Source organism: Geotrypetes seraphini, chromosome 1, assembly GCF_902459505.1.
Source record: "Geotrypetes seraphini chromosome 1, aGeoSer1.1, whole genome shotgun sequence".
Classification (NCBI taxonomy): domain Eukaryota; kingdom Metazoa; phylum Chordata; class Amphibia; order Gymnophiona; family Dermophiidae; genus Geotrypetes; species Geotrypetes seraphini.
Window position 1 is genome coordinate 19852167 of NC_047084.1, and position 19791 is coordinate 19871957.

General features: G+C 38.9%; 2 protein-coding genes across 6 annotated transcripts in view; both read right to left on the minus strand.

The window, feature by feature from the left end:
• Positions 1-6197: 6197 nt before the first annotated feature.
• ZCCHC9 (zinc finger CCHC-type containing 9) overlaps positions 6198-19791 on the minus strand; it is a 44985-nt gene continuing 31391 nt past the window's right edge. For all 3 annotated transcript variants that reach the window (XM_033925175.1, XM_033925086.1, XM_033924997.1), the window contains exons 2-6: positions 18387-18825; positions 16414-16564; positions 12468-12560; positions 9297-9365; positions 6198-6688 (exon numbers count right to left, since the gene is read on the minus strand). In XM_033925175.1, the coding sequence (XP_033781066.1) occupies positions 6573-6688; positions 9297-9365; positions 12468-12560; positions 16414-16564; positions 18387-18788 (831 nt within the window). In that variant the 5' untranslated portion in view covers positions 18789-18825 and the 3' untranslated portion in view covers positions 6198-6572. The remainder of the gene's footprint in view (positions 6689-9296; positions 9366-12467; positions 12561-16413; positions 16565-18386; positions 18826-19791) is intronic.
• The window catches only part of RASGRF2 (Ras protein specific guanine nucleotide releasing factor 2), a 422861-nt gene continuing 421781 nt past the window's right edge, over positions 18712-19791 (minus strand). For all 3 annotated transcript variants that reach the window (XM_033924793.1, XM_033924646.1, XM_033924482.1), the window contains one exon: positions 18712-18825. The gene's annotated coding sequence lies outside the window, so the exon portion shown is untranslated. The remainder of the gene's footprint in view (positions 18826-19791) is intronic.

Consider the following 19791-nt stretch of genomic DNA (forward strand, 5'->3'; position numbering starts at 1 on the left):
AGCAAAATATTGCTGAAAATAATACAACAAAGGCTACAATCATACATTGAGCAAGAACTACCCGAAGTTCAGGTTGGTTTTAGAAAAGGTTGAAAAACAAGAGACATTATTGCCAATGTTGGAGAAGAGAAAATAATACCAAAAACCCCTATACTTTTGCTTCATTGACTACAGCAAAGCTTTTGACTCTATGAAAATCAAGAAGCTGCAATGAGAACAGAATATGGCAACACTGATTTGACTTCCAATAAAGCAAGGCATCAGGCAAGGATGCCATCTTATCACCTTACCTGATCAATCTTTATGGCAAAGCCATCTTCAAAAAAGCAATTTGGAAGAAAGGGATTGGGACTTGTATACTGCCTTTTTGTAATTTTACAACTATACTCAAAAGTGATTTACATACAGATACTATCTGTCCTGGTGGGCTCACAACCTATTTAACGTACCTGAGGCAGTGGAGGATTAAATGACTTGCCCAGGGTCACAAGGAGCAGCATGGGGTTTGAACCCACAGCCTCAGGGTGCTGAGGCTATAGTTCTAACCACTATGCCACACTCTCCTCCAGCAACCATTGAGTTCAAAGTTGGTGGCTGAACTATAAACAATCTGCACTTTGCAGATGATACACCACATTACCAGCAGCAAAGAAGACATGCTGTATCTATTGAGAAAAGTCAAAGCCAAAAGTCATAATATGAATTAGAACTGAACACAAATAAGACGAAGATCGTGAACATGGAAAATGATGAAGATTTTGAGCTTGAAAGTAATAGAATAGAAATTGTAAAGGATTTTAATCTTTTGGGTCAACAAAAGTATTCAAAGGCAAGGAAATAACACTCCAAAGATCAGACTTGTCCATGTACTCACTTTCTCGGTGGTCAATTATGGATGTGAAAGCTGGACACTACGGAAACAAAACAGAAAGAAAATCGACTCATTTGAGCTTTGGTGCTGGAAAAGGATTTTGTGCATGCCATGGGCTGCCAGAATTAACAAATCGATTCTGGAAGAGATCAAACTGGCCATGTCACTCGAAGCCCAAATAATGAAGTTACAACTGTCTTATTTTGGTCACTATCAGAAGAAAAAGATCATTGGAGAATGACATCATGTTTGGGAAGATCAAAGGAACCAGGCAAAGCAGGTAGCCTGCAATCAGATGGCTGGACACTTTGAAAACAACCATGGGGAGGACGTTGGGAGGACCTCACTGGACTAGCACAAAACTGATTTCTTTTTAGATCTGTAATTCATCAAGTTGCTAGGACTCGAACATGAGTCAATGGAACCTACCTAAGGACTTAGTATCTTGCTTGTCTTCAGAGTCACCTAAGTTACTTACCTATAGATGTCCTCCATGGGCAAAATAGAAATCCTCACCCACTTTCCATCCCAATAAGTTGTACTCTATTCAAGCTAAATAAATCAACCCAGGTGACTCATACAACAGTAGCAGGCAGAAATAGGAACACACTCAGTAAAACGTTTCAAAATCTTTTAGTACATACTAAGCTGGACTGTCAATGACGCTGCGAGGTCTTGTAGTCTGCTGTCCATGGAAAACACCTACTTGGTTTTTCTTAGGTTTCACTTTAACCTTTGTGCCAAGTCTTTAGCCCTAGTTGATAATGTTCTTTTGCAAAATATTCACTTCTTTTGCATTAACATGTTTGAGGTATTTAAATATCTTGCACTGTATCCTCTCTCCTTCAATCTGCACATCAATTATATCATTTAATATTTTTAACACATACATTGAATTTCTGATCCATTTTCATACACAAAAAGGGGTTGAATTGGCACATCTGAAACTTTATAATTGAATTACAAATACAAACGAAATATATATGGACAGCAGGCAAAGTTGAAGTCTTGAGGATAGGTGCTACTGCTCACAAATTTCAATTTTGTGTTAATTCGATCCCTTTGTATGTCTGCTGCCATGTTCCCAAAGCATGTACATTGTACTTTTCTGATGCATCAACCTAACACTCCATGTTTCGGGATTGTAGTTAAAATATTTTGACTACAGCATTACAGCTGATTTAATACTTGTCACTATTAGTCTGCTGAAAGGTGACTAATTACTCAAAAACTTCTCAATAAAAGTGGAGTACTGCTGGGTTGACTTTTTCCCTTCTGTAAAAACCGACTTATTTTGTAATTTAATGAGATAATACACTTCATTTAGGGCCCCTTTTAAAAAACTGCAGTAGCGATTCCCACACTTCATATGCAACCCAGCCCATTCAATTACATTTGTCACACTGGGACTCATTACTGTGGCTTTGTAAATGGGGTTCTTTGTTCAATGATTTTTGTCTCATCTCACATTCTCTTAAAATCTCCTGGAGAAGCTGGTCTAATATGGGAAGATGAGTGAGCCTAAAGCAGCCCCCTAAGGCAGAGCTCTGTGTAAGAATTTGTCAAGCTTTAATACAAGTAGCAATTTATGTTCAAGACGGTATTGGTTTATGTTTGGGAAATTTATACACTGATATAAACACCGGGATAATTTTAAAAGGGACTTAAGCATACTGACAACAATGTTTCACACACTCAATGTTCTAATAAAATCGCACTAGGGTTTAGCTGTGCACAGAAATACAGCAAGTAATTCTAAAACTGTGCACCTGTATTTCTGTACTGAGAGGGCAATTCAAAGTTGTTAAAACGCATGCGGATTATGAAAAATTGCAGGTGGACTTTAGGAAATTGGGAAGACTGGGCGTCCAAATGGCAGATGAAATTTAATGTGGACAAATTCAAAGTGATGCACATTGGGAAGAATAACATGAATCACAGTTACCGGATGCTAGGATCCACCTTGGGGGTTAGCGCCCAAGAAAAGGATCTGGGTATCATCGTAGACAATACGATGAAACCTTCCGCCCAATGTGCGGTGGCAGCCAAAAAAGCAAACTGGATGCTAGGAATTATTAAAAAAAGGGATGGCTAACAAGACTAAGAATGTTATAATGCCCCTGAATCGCTCCATGGTGCAACCTCATCTGGAGTATTGCGTTCAATTCTGGTCTCCTTATCTCAAGAAAGATATAGTGGTGCTAGAAAAGGGTCAAAGAAGAGCGACCAAGATGGTAAAGGAGATGGAACTCCTCTCGTATGAGGAAAGACTAAAACGGTTAGGGCTCTTCAGCTTGGAAAAGAGACGGCTGAGGGGAGAAATGATTGAAGTCTACAAAATCCTTAGAGGAGTAGAATGGGTACAAGTTGTTAGATTTTTCACTCTGTCAAAAATTTCAAAGAGTAGGGGACACTCAATGAAGTTACAGAAAAATACTTTTAAAACCAATAGGAGGAAATTATTTTTTCTTCACTCAGAGAATAGTTAAGCTCTGGAACGCGTTGCCAGAGGATGTGGTAAGAGTGGATAGCATACCTGGTTTTAAGAAAGGTTTGGACAAGTTCCTGGAGGAAAAGTCCATAGTCTGTTGTTGAGAAAGACATGGGGGAAGCCACTGCTTGCCCTGTATTGGTAGCATGGAATATTGCTACTCCTTGGGTTTTGGCCAGTTACGAATGACCTGGATTGGCCACCGTGAGAATGGGCTTCATGGACCACTAGTCTGACCCAGTAAGGCTATTCTTATGTGTACCCCTACCTAAACTGCAGTGAGTACCCCTATCAATTGGATTTAAGTCTGGTTATTTAGGTTGGCCAATCAAGGGTAGAGAGCATCTTGGATTTTGTCATCACTTGCTTTTGCATAATAGCATGGGACATTATTGTCCTAGAATACTTAAAGACACCTGGAAAAATTCTCTCTGCTGATAAGACTTGTGTACTTTTGAACTGGTAGAATTCAATTTTCTCTACCTCCATTCATGCGAAACAGTGGAGATGATGCTAAGAAAATTCCAGTTGCAATCCCATTAGGGCTTTCACGTCAGGCAAATGGAACATAGGATCTGCTATGGCAGCAACTAGATTTCCCAACCAAATTAGGAAGGCAGAACTAAAAAACAACACCAGACAGAGTACAAACTTTCTGGTCCTTTGTTGGTTTCCATCTGCAGACAATTATGCAAAAAAGAATTCCCCTGAGAGCGGATGTTTTGCTTTTCTCTCAATTCATCTCTTTGGGATTTTCTAAGAGTAATTCCTTATTGCTGAAAAAAGCTTCATTGTTATCTCGAAAATGTATCCTTTTGTTATTGCGGCAAGCAGAGGTGCCTACCCTTATTATGTGGAAAAATGAATTGTTTACCTTGTTAAAGTATGAATATTTGGATGTTAAGAATTGTGGCCCTGGTCAATGGAGGAAATTCCGGGTGGTTTGGGCTCCAGTTTGGGACAGTTTGTCCCATGGCACCCGAAGTGCCCTTTTGAATTTTTGACACTGGAATGCTTGGAGGGGGAGGTTTGTTTGTTTGTTTTTTTTTGGGGGGGAGGGGGTTGGTGCTTGGTTTCTTGGTTGGGTTCATTTGTCTCCACGCAGACACCACACAGTAGACTCTTAATCGCATTGGATTTGGAGTGTGCGAGTAAATCAAAGAATTTAAATAAACTTGAAACTTCATCGTGTGTTCTGGTTTTTGATTTCTGGTTGTATTTGTTTCCGGATTATTGTATATTTTCTCTTGTATTTTCATTTCACAATAAAACTTTGAAACTTAAAAAAAACAAAAACCAAACCAAAAACAGCACCAGCTTCTTAAATTCTGGACAGGCTCAGAGTGAAATTGAGTTGGAGGGAGAAATTTAAGATGCTAAATATAATTGTTCAGCCTCAGTTATCTAAAGCTCCGACACACAGCCACCCAATCACCTTGAGTAGAGTAGCCCAGTGGTTCGTGCAGAAGCCCAAGAACTAGAGGAACTTGATTTGATTCCCAGTGTAGTTCTTTGTGACTGGATAAGTCGCCTAACCCTTCATTGCCCTAGGTACAAAATAAGTACCTGTATATAGAAACTACTTTGACTGTAACCACAGAAAAGTGGTCCTTCAAATCCCATCCCAGTTCCTACTTAGCTGACTAGATCCAATTTAGAATTGACCCATATATTACAATTTGCTCCATAAACCCATACATTGTGGCCATTAATGCTGACTGTTAAGAAAAACTCAAGCTACAGGCTTGCATTAAATGGGATCTGTGGTGAAAAATACATATTAATGCATCTAGCATACCACAGTACTAAGCCTTATGTTTTGTAACTATAACATTCTCACTTTGTTTCATTTCCATTTTATTGATTGATACATATGGGTTACTGTGTAGGGAAGCACATATCATGGTTTCCAACTTGTTTTATCCAGCATCCAGCATGAATTACTAAGGGCTCCTTTTATGAAGCCGCGGTAGCGTCTTTAATGCATGCAACATTTAATCACGCGCTAACCCCCACACTGCTCAAGAGGGGGGCGGTAGCAGCTAGCGCGGCCAGCGGTTTAGCGCACACTATTATGCGCATTAAACCACTACCGTGCTTTTGTAAAAGGAGCCCTAAGTCAACTGGCAGCACAAGAAATAGGTCCCTTCTAAATATATTCTGGTAAAAAGGCCATAGATGCTGCCTGAATGTTTATTTTGTTTGAGTTGTCAAAAGTGCATGCAAAATATAAGAAATCTAATCTAATCTTTCATTTGTGTTTCACTCATACCTATTTAGGCTCTAGGCGACTTACAGAGAGGGGTGAATGGGGACTAGTGGGGGGAACTAGAAGGGACCCTTGTTTGAGAGGGTGGGGAAAAACCTCAGTTGTCAGGTAGTGGTTATCAGTTGCGTCCAGAATAAGGTGTGGTTAGGTTCATTTCTGAGAGAGACTGGTTAGTTCAAAGTGTTAAAGCTGATAGAGTTTCAATATCAATTTTTTGTTTGTGTTTTATTGCCAAATGAAAATCTCAAACCATTTTGTTTTTTTCTGTTCCACAGCCCTCTGCTGATTTTATATGTTTTCCTTACCATATTTGCTGCCTATTGCTATAGATTGCTTTTCACAGCAAGGAAAAAGGGTCGGAGAAAGCTACCAGCATGTACGATGTGTCACTTTTGGGTAGAGCTGTGCTGCATGAGATCCTACAGTCTTGTGCAATCACATGCACGGGACCGCTGGACATCTTGCTACTTAAGCAGAAGAGTCTGCATGGCATACAATATCCGTGGTGGAGGTGACTGAGCACAATATACACTATTTATATAATTAAAAAAAAAAATTAGAATAGGTATTTATAAAGTTATTTTATTCAAGGAAAGGCATTGCAATTGAGAAGTGAAATACAATATCTTTCCCCATCCTATTTAACAACCTTGACACTCTATTTCACTGAAAACTTTTATATCAAAATGCTCTGAGCTCCTAATTTAAGTTGAAAATAAAAAGAAATGTTTTAAAGTTAATAATATTGCTGTCCTTAAGATTTTGCACATCTTCAGAAATAAATTCTTCACACTGAATGTTCTTCTGGTCCAGTCTGACACATTTCCGCAAAAGCAATAGGGGAGAACTGGCATCAGAAAATCTCTAGAGAAGTGAAAACCTGTCTCGCTGAGCACTATTCCACTTTCTTTATACCAATGCTCCTTCATACTGATTGTCTCTTAGAATTTAACAACTTTAGGTACTCTCGTTTGCACTTTCGGCACTGTTGAAGCCTCTGGAATTTCTTCATGATCTGCACTCATGCCTCTGGACCACTTGCCAACTGTTATTTGACCTGAAAGTAGATTTCCCCCCCCAAAAAAAACAACAAAAAAACCCCCACAGAAAGGAAATAAGAAAGAAATTAATAACTTCATACTCAAGTACCTAAGTCATTATGTTTACTAAAAAACTTGATTAACTACAATATCGATACATGTGTACCACATTCCTCTACAGTCTCCCTGACGCCAACATTGTTTGCACCGAAAAACATTAGTCTCAGGATGTGAGGTTTCTCCCTTAGATTTATAAAATAAATGTATCCTATCAAGAAAATATTTCACTTGGGATTCTCTGCAACTGGAAACATTTCTGTAAGGTCATAATGATGACCAACTTTAGCTTTGCTGATATAGCATTACTTTTCATCATTCTGTATTACCCTTTTCATCTTGCTTCTTGGTTTTTCTTTATTTAGTACAGATTTCATTTTCTTGTGCTTTCTTTGAAATTGTACAATCTAAAATACTTAGGCCTTTTATCAAGCTGTGTAAGGGTTTTTTTTTAAATTGGAGGCCGCTGTGGTAAAATCTACAATGCTCATAGGATGCCTATGAGCATCAGAGCTTCGTGATTTTAAAAAAACCCTAGCGCAGCACGATAAAAGGGGACCTTAAATATTAAAAAGAGAAAAAAAATATTTCACCAACAGAAATAAGTATACTGTATACATCCTTTACATTTGATTTGTTGCAGTAATAATTAACCCCCCCTTTTACTAAGCCGCAGTAGAGGATTTTACACAGCTGAAGAGCTAAATGGTCCGATGCTTATAGAATTCCTATGAGCGTAAGAGCATTTAGCACTCCGGGTCATGGTAAAACCTCTACCACAGCTTAGTAAAAGAGGGCCTATATTGCTTTTGAATCTGTTAACAAGACTGGAAAAGAAAGTGAACTTTGAGTATAGAAGAGATATACAGTACTGTATATTCATCATATATCACTGAGGCAAAGCAATGCTATTCTCAGGGGTCTTTAAACAAAAGGTATTCTTCCATTTTGGATCTCTTGGAGAAAAAAAAAAAAAGCTTAGTACATTGAACCCAAAGAAACTTAGGGACCATTTCACTAAATTGCACTAAAACCTGGGTTTTAAACATACATTTAAACATGGCATTTTTTTAGGGCATTTCTTTTTTTTTTAAATTTTTGCAAGTTGTTCCCATCAGTGCATGGAACCTACAAAATGCAGGTGCATTTACCTCCTCCTAGTTATTGTAGGAAGGCACTAAGGCCCTGATTCTGCAAAGCGCACCTAAAGTTAGGCGCAGTTTGGGTGTCCAAGATAGACGTCCTTTGTAGAATCGCGCTCAGCAATGTTCAGCACTGTTTAGACATCCAATTTTTGAGACATCCTTTAGAGAATCAGGTTTTAGGCGAGAGTTAAGACGTCCAAACAATGCCCTTAATGTTATAATATTTTATTATTATGATGTTATTAGAATGGCGATTTTAAGATGTTTTTCTTTATAATTGTGATACTGGGAGTTGGATCTGTTTAATGCTTTTATTTCACTGCAGTTTAGATGGATCTTTTTGTTTGTGACATTACGGTACAAGGATGTAGGTTTAACCAGTGAGCTAGCAAGTTGCATAGCAATTGTAAAACTAAGTCCTATAGGTATTGCATAGTTTGGACTTCAGATAGACCTGAGTTCTATGGACGGAACTTGGGCACAGTTTGGACGTCCTTAATGCAATCTGCTAAATAGCTCTCTGGATTTTTATTTTTGCTTTATTAAGCTCAAAATACATTTAATAAGGCACCACATAAACAGGGCACATCAATACAAAGATATTGCATGTAAAACCTTCTATTTTTTTGGACAAACAGCAATGCTGTTGCTAATTAGAGGAAAAGATCCATTAACTGAAGCAAAGCACATGAAAAACATAGCTTTATGTTTCTTGCTAAAAAGCTACCCTTTTTTCCTCACTAAATAGTGCTCCAATCAGCTCATTACTGAAAGCAAAGAAAGCACATGAAAAAAATATATAGATTGCATACATATAAGGCTGTTTACCACTCCTGCAGGGCGGAAGAAGGCCATATTCCTGTTCCTGCTGTAAACCGGCCGCATTTTTTTTCATTCCCGCAGACTAATCGCGATTTGTCACAGGAACCCATCCCCATATCATTCTCTACCTGAATTGTCCACACCCCAACGTTGACGTTCAATTCTGATTTTTAAGTTTTGTCTAAATGGAGCCTTTGCACCTTTATCCAAAGCACTTCTCCAGTATAATACATTTTTATGTTCTTATTACTTTTGACTTGTTACAAACCTTCAACTGAAGAGATATTTTCTCAGTCTAATAAGGGGTGGCCCATCGTACCCTAAACATTAGTTTTGATTCTTTCCAGTTGAACTGAATGCTTTGAATCCCACTATTTGGATCCTCAGGCAAAATCTGTATAGTAAGAGGAAGCACAGCTCTGCCGAATTCCCTGCTTTACGATCATAAGAACTGACTAAAGGTATTCACACCTGGAGGAAATACAATAATAGTACATGGAGAAAATATTTCTCCCCTGCAACTACTTCATCTCAAAACGTGGGTGATAAGAACTTCTGTTAATAACTTTACCTTAGCAAGCTCAATTTTCTGGATTCTCACCTGAACTGTGGTGCTTTGGACAGTCTCTCTGAAAGTGTTCCACAGATCCACAAATCTTACAGCATCCCCCTAGGCAAACCACAGTGCATCAAGTTAAACCTATTGTTGCTTAATTGCAAGAAATATTCATGCATACAATATTACACTCTCTCTAATTTCTCATCTGTGCATTTTCATCAGTGTCATATTTAAAAGAAGGTGGCCAAATAAAGGTACTTCTAATTTTACAGCTGTTAACCGTGCAGACAACATGAACCAATACTCATTAAATTCTGCCCCAGACACATACCAGAAGAAAATAATTTCATTATTGATTCTACAACAGAAATATCTAGTTTTGAAATTCCCTAAAGGTCTTCAATAGACTTCACAAAGCACATAAGACAATACAACCAGTTACTCTACAAATAGAAGACAAGAAATGATTAAATGAAGGAATTAGACTTCACTTTGTAGTACATTGTACAATGACTAGGAAAATTCCTAGGGTAGTTGCAAATGAAACATCTGTGACTCTGTAACCCAACAAAGATCAGTTCTGACTGAGTTGGAAGCACAAAAGAATAAAAAGTACCACATTCCTTCATCAAGTTTCAAGTTTATTTAAAATTTGTTACTCCACCTATTCTAACTTCTAGGTGGAGTATAGTAAATAAAAATGGATATTACATAAAATACAAATAAACAATGTGGCATCTCAGTCCATTCAAAGGTCTACTGACAAGATGGGCATTTGAAGCTTTATAACAATGCAAATAGGGTTGTGAAGTACCAAAATCCCAAACAATTACAAATAAAACTTCATTAACATAAATCAGGATGAAATTCCTCAGGATATTAAAATACCTACTGAGCATGAATCAATCATAGGCATAAGAATCTCCTTTATGAATAGAGTCAAAATTACATATGAAACCCATGAAGTCTGCACAGAGAAGTTTTTTATTAAAAATACAAATGAAAAACAAAATAATTTCTCCTTTATATTTTGAGTATGACAGCACCTGAGGCAGAACTGAATAGGCATCACTCCCGCCTCCCTTAAGATACAGGGGTTTGTGGGTGGAAACGGGATTTTTATTCTGTGGTCACTAGACACCAGGGACACATTTTATGCCATTAGATAAAACTTTGGCAGATCTCCATGCTGCCAAAGACCATTCCCCCAGGTCCAAGGGATAGTCACATGTATATTGTCCATGCCTGCTACATGTGCTGCTGTGAAAGCTTATAGGTGCACTTCTGTCCAGTGAAACAACAACTGGGACTCCCGTCTCAACAGAGCACTCTTGATTACTCCATGTCAGGTTAAATATTGAACTAAGGCCAGTACTGGGCAGACTTGAACGGTTTGTGTCTGTATATGGCCGTTTGGTGGAGGATGGGCTGGGGAGGGCTTCAATGGCTAGGAGGGTATAGATGGGCTGGAGTAAGTCTTAACAGAGATTTCGGCAGTTGGAACCCAAGCACAGTACCAGGTAAAGCTTTGGATTCTTGCCCAGAAATAGCTAAGAAGAAAAAATTAAAAAAATTTAAATTGAATCAGGTTGGGCAGACTGGATGGACCATTCGGGTCTTTATCTGCCATCATCTACTATGTTACTATGTTACTGTAAGCCACAGCTATGGCAATGTCAGAGAAGATCCTGATTACTTTGCCTTCCAGGGTTTTCTCCAATGTCTTCAGCTCTAGATGAATGGCTCGGAGCTCCAATCTGTTTATGAACTACGTCCTCTGAGAGGGCAACAAATCGACCCTAAACTGGATGATCACCAGTCAAAAAGACTGGAATCTGTTTTCATGATCACCCAAGAGGATGCGAGGAGAGGCAAGTCTTTTGCCCATGACTCTGGCTGGAGCCACCACTGCAAACTTTGACACAGGTCAGCAGTAACTGGAGTGAATCCATCTGCAGAGACCAATGGGCCAAGAGTGTGTCTTGAGAGGACATAGATGAGCTTTTGCCCACGGAACCACCACTATAATTGCTAACATCGACCCCAGCACCTGTACATAGTTCCAAGCTGTAGTGATTGGCCATCTTCATGATCTCTGAAATCTGGCGCATGAGTTTCAGTTTGTATAGCTCTGGAAGAAAAGCATGGCCTTCTGTTGTGTTAAAGCAGACACCCAAGTACTCTAGGGATTGTGTCGGCTCCAACTAGCTCTTCCGAAAACTGATAATCCACCCAAGGTCTTGCACGAAGTGGATAACTTTCGCTACTGCTTTCCCGCCAGTGGTCTTGGATCGGCCTCTGATCAGCCAATCAAAGTAGGGATGCATCTGGATCCCTACCTTGTGTAGGTGAGCTTCTGCCACATCCATTATTTTGGTAAAATTGAGAGGCGCGGTTTCCAGACTGAATGGGAGCGCCAAGAATTGGAAAGGTCCTCCAAGAATTTCCTGTAGTCCAGAAATAAGGGAATATGCAAGTTAGTCTCCGTTAAATCCAGAGAGACTAGAAACTCCCCCGGAGCTACTGCAGCTATGACCAAATTAATGGTCTTGATCTGGAATCAGGGCACTTTCAGCACTACATTGACAGACTTCAGATCTAGGATTGATCTCCAGTTGTCTGGATCTTTCTTGGGCATATCTGCCCAAGCCCGATTCTTCGGTTGATACAGGTTCTACGGCCAGATTATCCAGCAGCCGATGTACTGTTGCTCAGACCTTGAAATCCTTTTCTGGCCATCTGGTCAGAAAGTCCACAAAGAGGTCCAGCAGGGGACGAAAAAGGTCGAGGTCGTAGCCCTTTCAAATGATGTCACCAGTGATCCTCACAAATCCTCGCCTAGACCTTCCTGTACACCGACAACCTTCTTCCTATCCAAAGGGGTTCAGCAGCTGGCATGACATCAATGCGACTTCTTGGAAACTGCAGTGGGGTGCAACCCAGAGGGCTCAGTTTGCTTGGAACCCCCAAGCTCTGGCCACATGTTTTAAGAACTGTACGTGTAATCATGTTGTGCTATGTTTTACAGAGTGCCTGGGTGTCGATATGTAATGGGTAACATTGCTTGGCCAGGTAGCATGATGACTCATTACTTTTATTTACAAAAAATTAATCCACCATTCACTCAAACATAGTCTGCTCTTAGCAGATCTTGAATCTCTGGCTGACATCTGTTACTTTAACAAAATTCTACTTCAACAAACATGCCCTTACCTTCAGCATACAAGCCTTTAGGATTGTCAGGGCATGACCTTGATAGATGTCCCATCTCTCCACAAATGAAACACTGAGCGTACGGAAACTTTCCTGAAAGATACAATCAATTTATTTTTAAGTACAGCGCATTTATTTTAAGTCATTATAAAATTTATGGATAATTTAGTATTTCCATTTTATCTGTTTAAACATTTCTCTCTATTAATCAGGGATGTGAAAGGAAAGCAATCTTGGTTTATGGGTCATACATCATTTAGACTTTTGCTCCTGATTTTCAGACATTTTTCTGTTCATGTCACAAAATTGTAGAATCTCCTACAAAATAGCAATATTAACATTCAATATATTAACAACCAAAGCTCCATCATTTTTTAGAAAGGTACATTATTCCATATATTCCTACTAGAAGTTTGAGATCCGAGGACAAAAACCTTCTAGTAATTCTATCACTTAGTATAATAAATACAAGACAAGATACGATTTTTGCAGTTACAGCACCCAGAATATGGAATTCCCTACCATTATTTATTAAAGAAGAAAAATCATTGAGTAAATTTAAAGGACTGTTAAAGTGCTGGTTGTACAAGGATGCTTTTGAGACCTAATTATCGGAGTTCCTATTGATCCCATTCGATGCTTAAACTCATTAATCCTCTGTCTTAGGCTCTGAGAATTAAAAAAAAAAAAAAAGTTCTTAATTTTCTACTATACTTTTATAAATACTTTTAAACTTTCTTACCCTCCATTTGTATTTTCCTTGTATATATCCTTTACTATACTTATTGTAGTTCTCCCTACTTCCCTGATGTATTGGTACGTCAGGTCTGTTTGTATTGGTTTTAGTTAATAATTAAGACGCCGTTTTTAATTGTAAATCGCTTTGAATTAATGATATTGCAATACATCAAAATTTTAATAAAACTTGAAAACTTAACAATAATAATAAAAAGTTAACATGTTAAAACTGATTAAGTGCACCATAAAAAGGCAATTCTATAAACCTAGGTTAGATTCTGACCCAAACTGCATTTTTCAGTTTCTTGGCCAAAATGGAAACTGCTACTGCTTCCTCTATCGCTCCAATCTGATTCTTTTGAGAATTCACTTTTTTTTTTTTTGAAAAGCATAGGGGAGCTTCCTGTTAACCTGGAGAGCTGCCATGAGTACTCACATCTCTCTGATGGATGCACTAGTCCTACAACAAGCCTAAATTGAAATTCTACCTGGGAGTTGATTTAAAATCTGGGCACTTGTACTCTTACCCATCAAGGACTGTAGAGAACAAAAGATGATATAAACTGATTAATCTGAGAATATCTCAGGGCAAGAAAATAATATCACAAGATAGGGTGTGAAAATCTTCAATGTATATATCCAAAAACACAACCCACAAAGAAATAGAAAAAAGTCTGTCAATACCAGCTTTACATATAATAGGATAGCACAGAGACATGGAGGGGCAAAAAGGAGAGAAAACCCTCCAACTACCTCACCACCCAATCATTGCTTTTAAGCCAATTTTTAAATGTTTTTCAAAGGCCATAATGGTGAATATCTCTAATTTCTTAAATATGTGCAAAAAGTAACTTAGCTAAAACTTGGTTTTGATATGGCACGTTTCGTTACTCTGTGTCAGGAAACCAGCCAGCAATATAATCAATGGATGGTATATTTCTTTCAAAAAAAGCATTCCTTAAAGGCACTCTCAGGCCTGAGAATGCTGTTCTTGAGAGAAATACACTGTCCACTGCTATTCCTTTAGCAGTTGATTATATTGTTGGCTGGTTTCCTGACGCAGAGTAACGAAACATGCCAGGTCGAAACCAAGTTTTACTTAAGTTATTTTTTGCACATATTTAATAAATTGGAGATATTCACCATTATATTCTTTGAAAAATGTTTAAAAATCAGCTTAAAAGTATGAAGGATTAAGCAATGATTGGGTGGTGAGGTGGTTGGAGGGTTTGTTCTCCATTTTGCCTCTCCATGTCTCCGAGCTATCCTATATGTAAAGCTGGTATTGACAGACTTGTATTGACAGAATTTTCTATTTCTTTGTGGATTGTGTTTTTGGATATATAAACTGATTAACAGCAGATTGTGGTCAAGCTTTTTCAGCCAGGAACTAGGCTATGTCTAGAACAAGGTGGGACTGGTTTTAAATGCGCCATAACAATACAGAACTAAATATATCACAAAAACATATTGTTAGAAATAAAGCATAACTTGTAAATCAAGGGTTATTTTCTAAGAAATTTATTGTTTGGAACATACCAAGCAAACATATTCCAAAAGATCTGGAATGGGATTAAACTAGAGGTGGGCATTTAAGAAGTTATTAATGTGCCAAAATGTTAACAACCAAAATTTTACATTTTTTTATGTATCCAATATTTTTAACATAGCATCATGGGGTGGGCCTGAGAATCTCACACCCCGTTTGACATCTATCCTTCCACTCTCCCCCTCCCACCACCCCCCCTCTATCTTTTTAAACCTTTTCATAAGAACATAAGAAGTTGCCTCTGCTGGGTCAGACCAGGGGTCCATCGCGCCCAGTAGTCCGCTCCTGCAGCGGCCCATCAGGTCCATGACCTGTAAGTGATCCTTTGTCTAAAACCCTTTAATCCCCATTTTTCTTCTATCTATACCCTTTCATGATCCTATTTCTACCTCTATCTATATCTATATCCCTCAATCCCCGTATCCTTCAGGAACTTGTCCAATCCCTCTTTGAATCTCCTTAATGTACTCTGTCCTATCACATCCTCCGGAAGCGCATTCCAGGTGTCCACCATCCTCTGAGTGAAGAAAAATTTTTAGTTCCTCAGCAGCAGCAAGCAGCAACACATACCTGCTGCCCACGATGAACCCAAGCCTTCCTTCTGCCCAGGTCCTGCCTATGCAGAAACAGGAAGCAGGGCTTAATTGTGCAATTACATTTTTTAATCCCACAATTTATTTCAAATAAAATATATAGTCGATGCCCACCTCTAGATTAATAGTAGCTTAACTTTAAATCTCTTCATCTCAGAGTTCATAGGATGTTTTACTGCTATTCATTGCCAATATGAATCATAACTGACTTAGAAGGTAATGTTATAACAGGGTTAAGAGGCCAGCATAAGTGACAGAAATTGCAATTTAAATGCAGGTGAAAATATTCATAGGTGAAATTCACAAGTATGCACACTAATCAAAAGTGTTTTATAATCAATGCATGCACTTGCAATCTTTGCTTTTGCTCCACCCAGCCCGTGTTCCAGCTACACCTACTGGCAAAGTACACACCTTCTTGACAAGGCATGTATATTTAAATCAACTGGTATGGCCTTTTACAGGCATGTGTCACCCAAACATGCAAAAAGACACCTTATTAGCTCCTTAAAGTGCTTCTTTAAAATTCAATGGAAAAGTCACACAGAGTTTGAAGGAGCTGCATCTATCTTTAAAGCTTTACACTAGACCAGAGATAGGCAACTCTGGTCCTCCAGTGCCACAGGTACATTAGGTTTTCAGGACATCTGCAGTTAATATGCATAAGACAGATCTGCACATAATGAAGGTAGTGCATGCAAACTGATCTCAAGCATATTCTTTGTGGATATCCTGAAAACTTGGTGTACCCGTGGTACTCAAGGACTGTATTTGCCTATTCCTGAACTAGGCAGTGTCTTGTTTAATCTGCTATCAGCTTGAAGTCCTGATGTCAACCCAGAACCATGGGTGGAAGAGCCACAGAGATGATGATCCCTACTCCCGGGAAACAATTACAAGTATGAGAGAGACTTTTTATAATGCATTATAATAAAAAGCTATGAATGGAATCATCTACTCTACAAAGTACAGTAAATGGCTTTTTTAGGGTGAATTGTTGCTTTGAGAGTTGTTGATCAAATAACATCCTAGCCCCAAGCCATGATCAAAAAATATGCCACTATACCAAGAGCCGGGTCTACTTTGGCTCTGCACTTGTTGAGTTCATGCTCTGTAGATCCACAGCGATAGCAAATTCCAGTTCCCATCTCCTGAATTTTATGGGTCTCTGGGCAATCTGCAAGTCCATGACCAGGCTTTCGACAGTGGAAACACAACTGAAATGACAGAAAGAAACAGAAGTTACTATATTGTTTTATACATGCATAAAGAGGCAGTGCCCATCACAGAGGGAAGCCACAATAAACAAACAAAAAAGAGCCACCATTAGAAATTTAATGGAAAGTGGAAAGAAAGGGGAGAAGCGCTGACAAAGAGACTTTTCCTGTTTTGGCACATTTGAACTTTAGTTTCTGGTTTGTGACATCATCTCAGTTTGGACTCAATTGAGAAGCTTCCCCACCTTAAAACTCTGGTTTGGTGTCAACTCCTATTCTCTCCAAATGCAAACTTCTAGGAGTCAAATCCAGTAACTTTTGTTATTGCAGTTAGATGAGAAAGCTGTTGGGTTTTTTTTTTTAATCACAGTTTTAAATTTGTGAAAATATTTGAATCTGTTACAAAATGTACTAGAGCAGGGGTGTCCAATGTCGGTCCTCGAGGGCCGCAATCCAGTCGGGTTTTCAGGATTTCCCCAATGAATATGCATGAGATCTATTAGCATACAATGAAAGCAGTGCATGCAAATAGACCTCATGTATATTCATTGGGGAAATCCTGAAAATCCGACTGGACTGCGGCCCTCGAGGACCGACATTGGACACCCCTGTACTAGAGTCAATTGAAAAAGGTTTCCAGCCTGACCAAGAAAGAGCAAGATTAGCACCACAATTCTATAGCTGTCCAGCAGATGGCACTGACAAACATCTACAACTAGATTTTCATGTCAGTCTAGTTTCCGACGTCTAGTTTTGTCCTGTCAGCCTTTTGAAGTGAACAACTGCTCCACTTTATAAAAAATGGACAAAATTTGAGCATTGCACTGTGATAAAATTCCTTCATTTGAAGGAAAAATTGCCTACCAAAATTAAATCCGCGTTAGACACAGTGTATGGTGATGTGTCTCCTTCATTTTCAAGGATGAAAGCGTGGACTGCTGAGTTTAAACAAGACCAGATAGGCATTGTTGATGAAGAATGTTCCGGACATCCAAAAACAGCAACAACCAAGAAAATGGTTGATGAAGTTCACTGAAACGTGATGAGAGATCGCCGATTAACCCTAAATGAGATACCAGAGGCTGCTGGCATTTCATCAGAATGTGTATACAGTGCTCCCCCGCAAATTCACGGTCCGTGATTCGCAGTCATTCGTGGTATTTTCCAACCGCGAATGACTGGGCAGCCAGAGCGCCGGTGAGTGAAGGAAATCACTCGCGGTATGCTCCGACCGCCTCTTCCTGTATGAAAGCTGGGCCTCACCAATCAGGCTGCCCTCTCCTGCTTCCCTTGCTAAAAACCGTATTTGCGGTTTTTCAACATTCGTGGGGGTTCCTGGAACGGAACCCCCGCGAATATCGGGGGAGTACTGTACACCATCATATATGAATATTTAGGCACGAGGAAGTTGAGTGTGCGATGAGTGCTGCGTTTGCTAACTATTGACCACAAGTTCCGATTGGACTTTCAAAAGCATGTTTTGCTCAATCAAGTTTTATTGAAAGTTATAAAAGATACATGGCAAAACCAGATGAAGAAGGAACAACACGTCCCACTAAAAGCGGTACACTAAATGTTAAACTCCTGTGCCAGTCTCTTGGCTCCCCAAATTCTGAACACTGTAAATAGAACTGTTTCCTTGTTTAGTCTATAAGAGAAAAAGTTAAAATTTTACAACTCATTAAAAAATCTTTCAAGAAATCAGCAAAACATTCAAGGAAAGTTGCTTGCTCTGAAGAGAACACACAACAGACCTTAAATGTAACAGTATCTAATTTACCACTTCATTGATACAGAGGGAAAAGAGGATGGGAGAACTCACCATCTGAATTTTCTTTTTCATCTGCCTCTTCACTCTCCTAGTGTCTCGCCGCTGGTCTTTCTTTAGTGCTTCTGTAATACCCTCCATCATCTTCTTGCTCTCTTCTCCTGTTACCCTTTCATTCTGCATGTCCTGTGCTGTTTGTTTTAAATAGTCCATGAATCCATTCACGTCTTCATTTGAGTACTCTTTTTTCTTGCTATTCTTCTTGTGCTTTGCTGGATGCAAGTCATTCCGTTTGAGAGAAAGCTTCTGCAATGAATGCATACCGTTTCCATGCAGCTTTCTTTTCTGAGGGATGCCATTTTTCCCAATGCTGGTAGAGCCTTGCTTCATCTCTTCCCATGGTGTTGCATCCAGAATTTTATTCCTTTGGCTGTTTGCACGTGCCCAACGGGTCATGGGAACAAATTCTGAGATGCCCCACAGGCCTCAAATACTGCAGAACAAAAACAGTTACTAAATCAATTATAAAGGCTTTACAATTTAAAGATATTTGCCTTCTATCAATAAAAGCTTGGTTGTCTGCTAATACAGTTGATTTAAACTCAATTTTTCTAAATCCCAAATGTTATTTTTAGCTGGAAAAGCCTAATGCTCTATGGTTCCATCTGGCATTAAGCTTAGAGATGTGAAAATTCCAATTATGAACAATCTAAAAAACCTTGGTATGCAGGAAGATACTTTGTTGTCTTTGAGGTGTACCATTCAGAAAGTATTTAAGCTAACATTGATAAGGAGATTAAAAGGTCGTGTCTGCTGTATATTTTAGAACAGTGGTACAAAGTTTTATCACTCCTAGACTACTGAAATTCTTTATATTTAAGCTTGCCATGCAGAAGTTGTGCTTTACAAGTGGCTCAGAATGCTGCAGCTCGCCTTCTGACTGACATGCTTCATTTTTCACATTATCATCCCTATTCTAAAAGAGCTCCATTGGTTACCTAAAATTTGGAGTGTGAGATTTAAGATTTTACCACTTATTCATAAGCATTGAATGCTGCTGCTTTTATTGATCACTAATTCCTTAAGAATTTATAGACCTTCCTGCACACTGAGATCAGCAGACAAAATGCTGCACAATATTACATCTTGTCAACAGATTAGATTAAATGATATCGAGCCTCCATTTTCAATACAGAAGGTGTTTCTTTGTGGCATGCCCTTCCACTGTCCTCACATAAGATTACTTCCATTAGAAAAAAATACTTATTTACCATGGCTTTTATTAACCTATAGTTATGTTGTTTTGGCCTTTATTTACTAGTGCTGGCAAGTGACTTAGAGGGCCATTTTCAAAAAGACATTTAAGTCCAACTTTGGATGTTTCCTGCAAAACATACAAATTCTGAGAAATGGCCATTTTTGAATGGGAGGTCCAATTAATTTTTCCCCCCCCCCAATC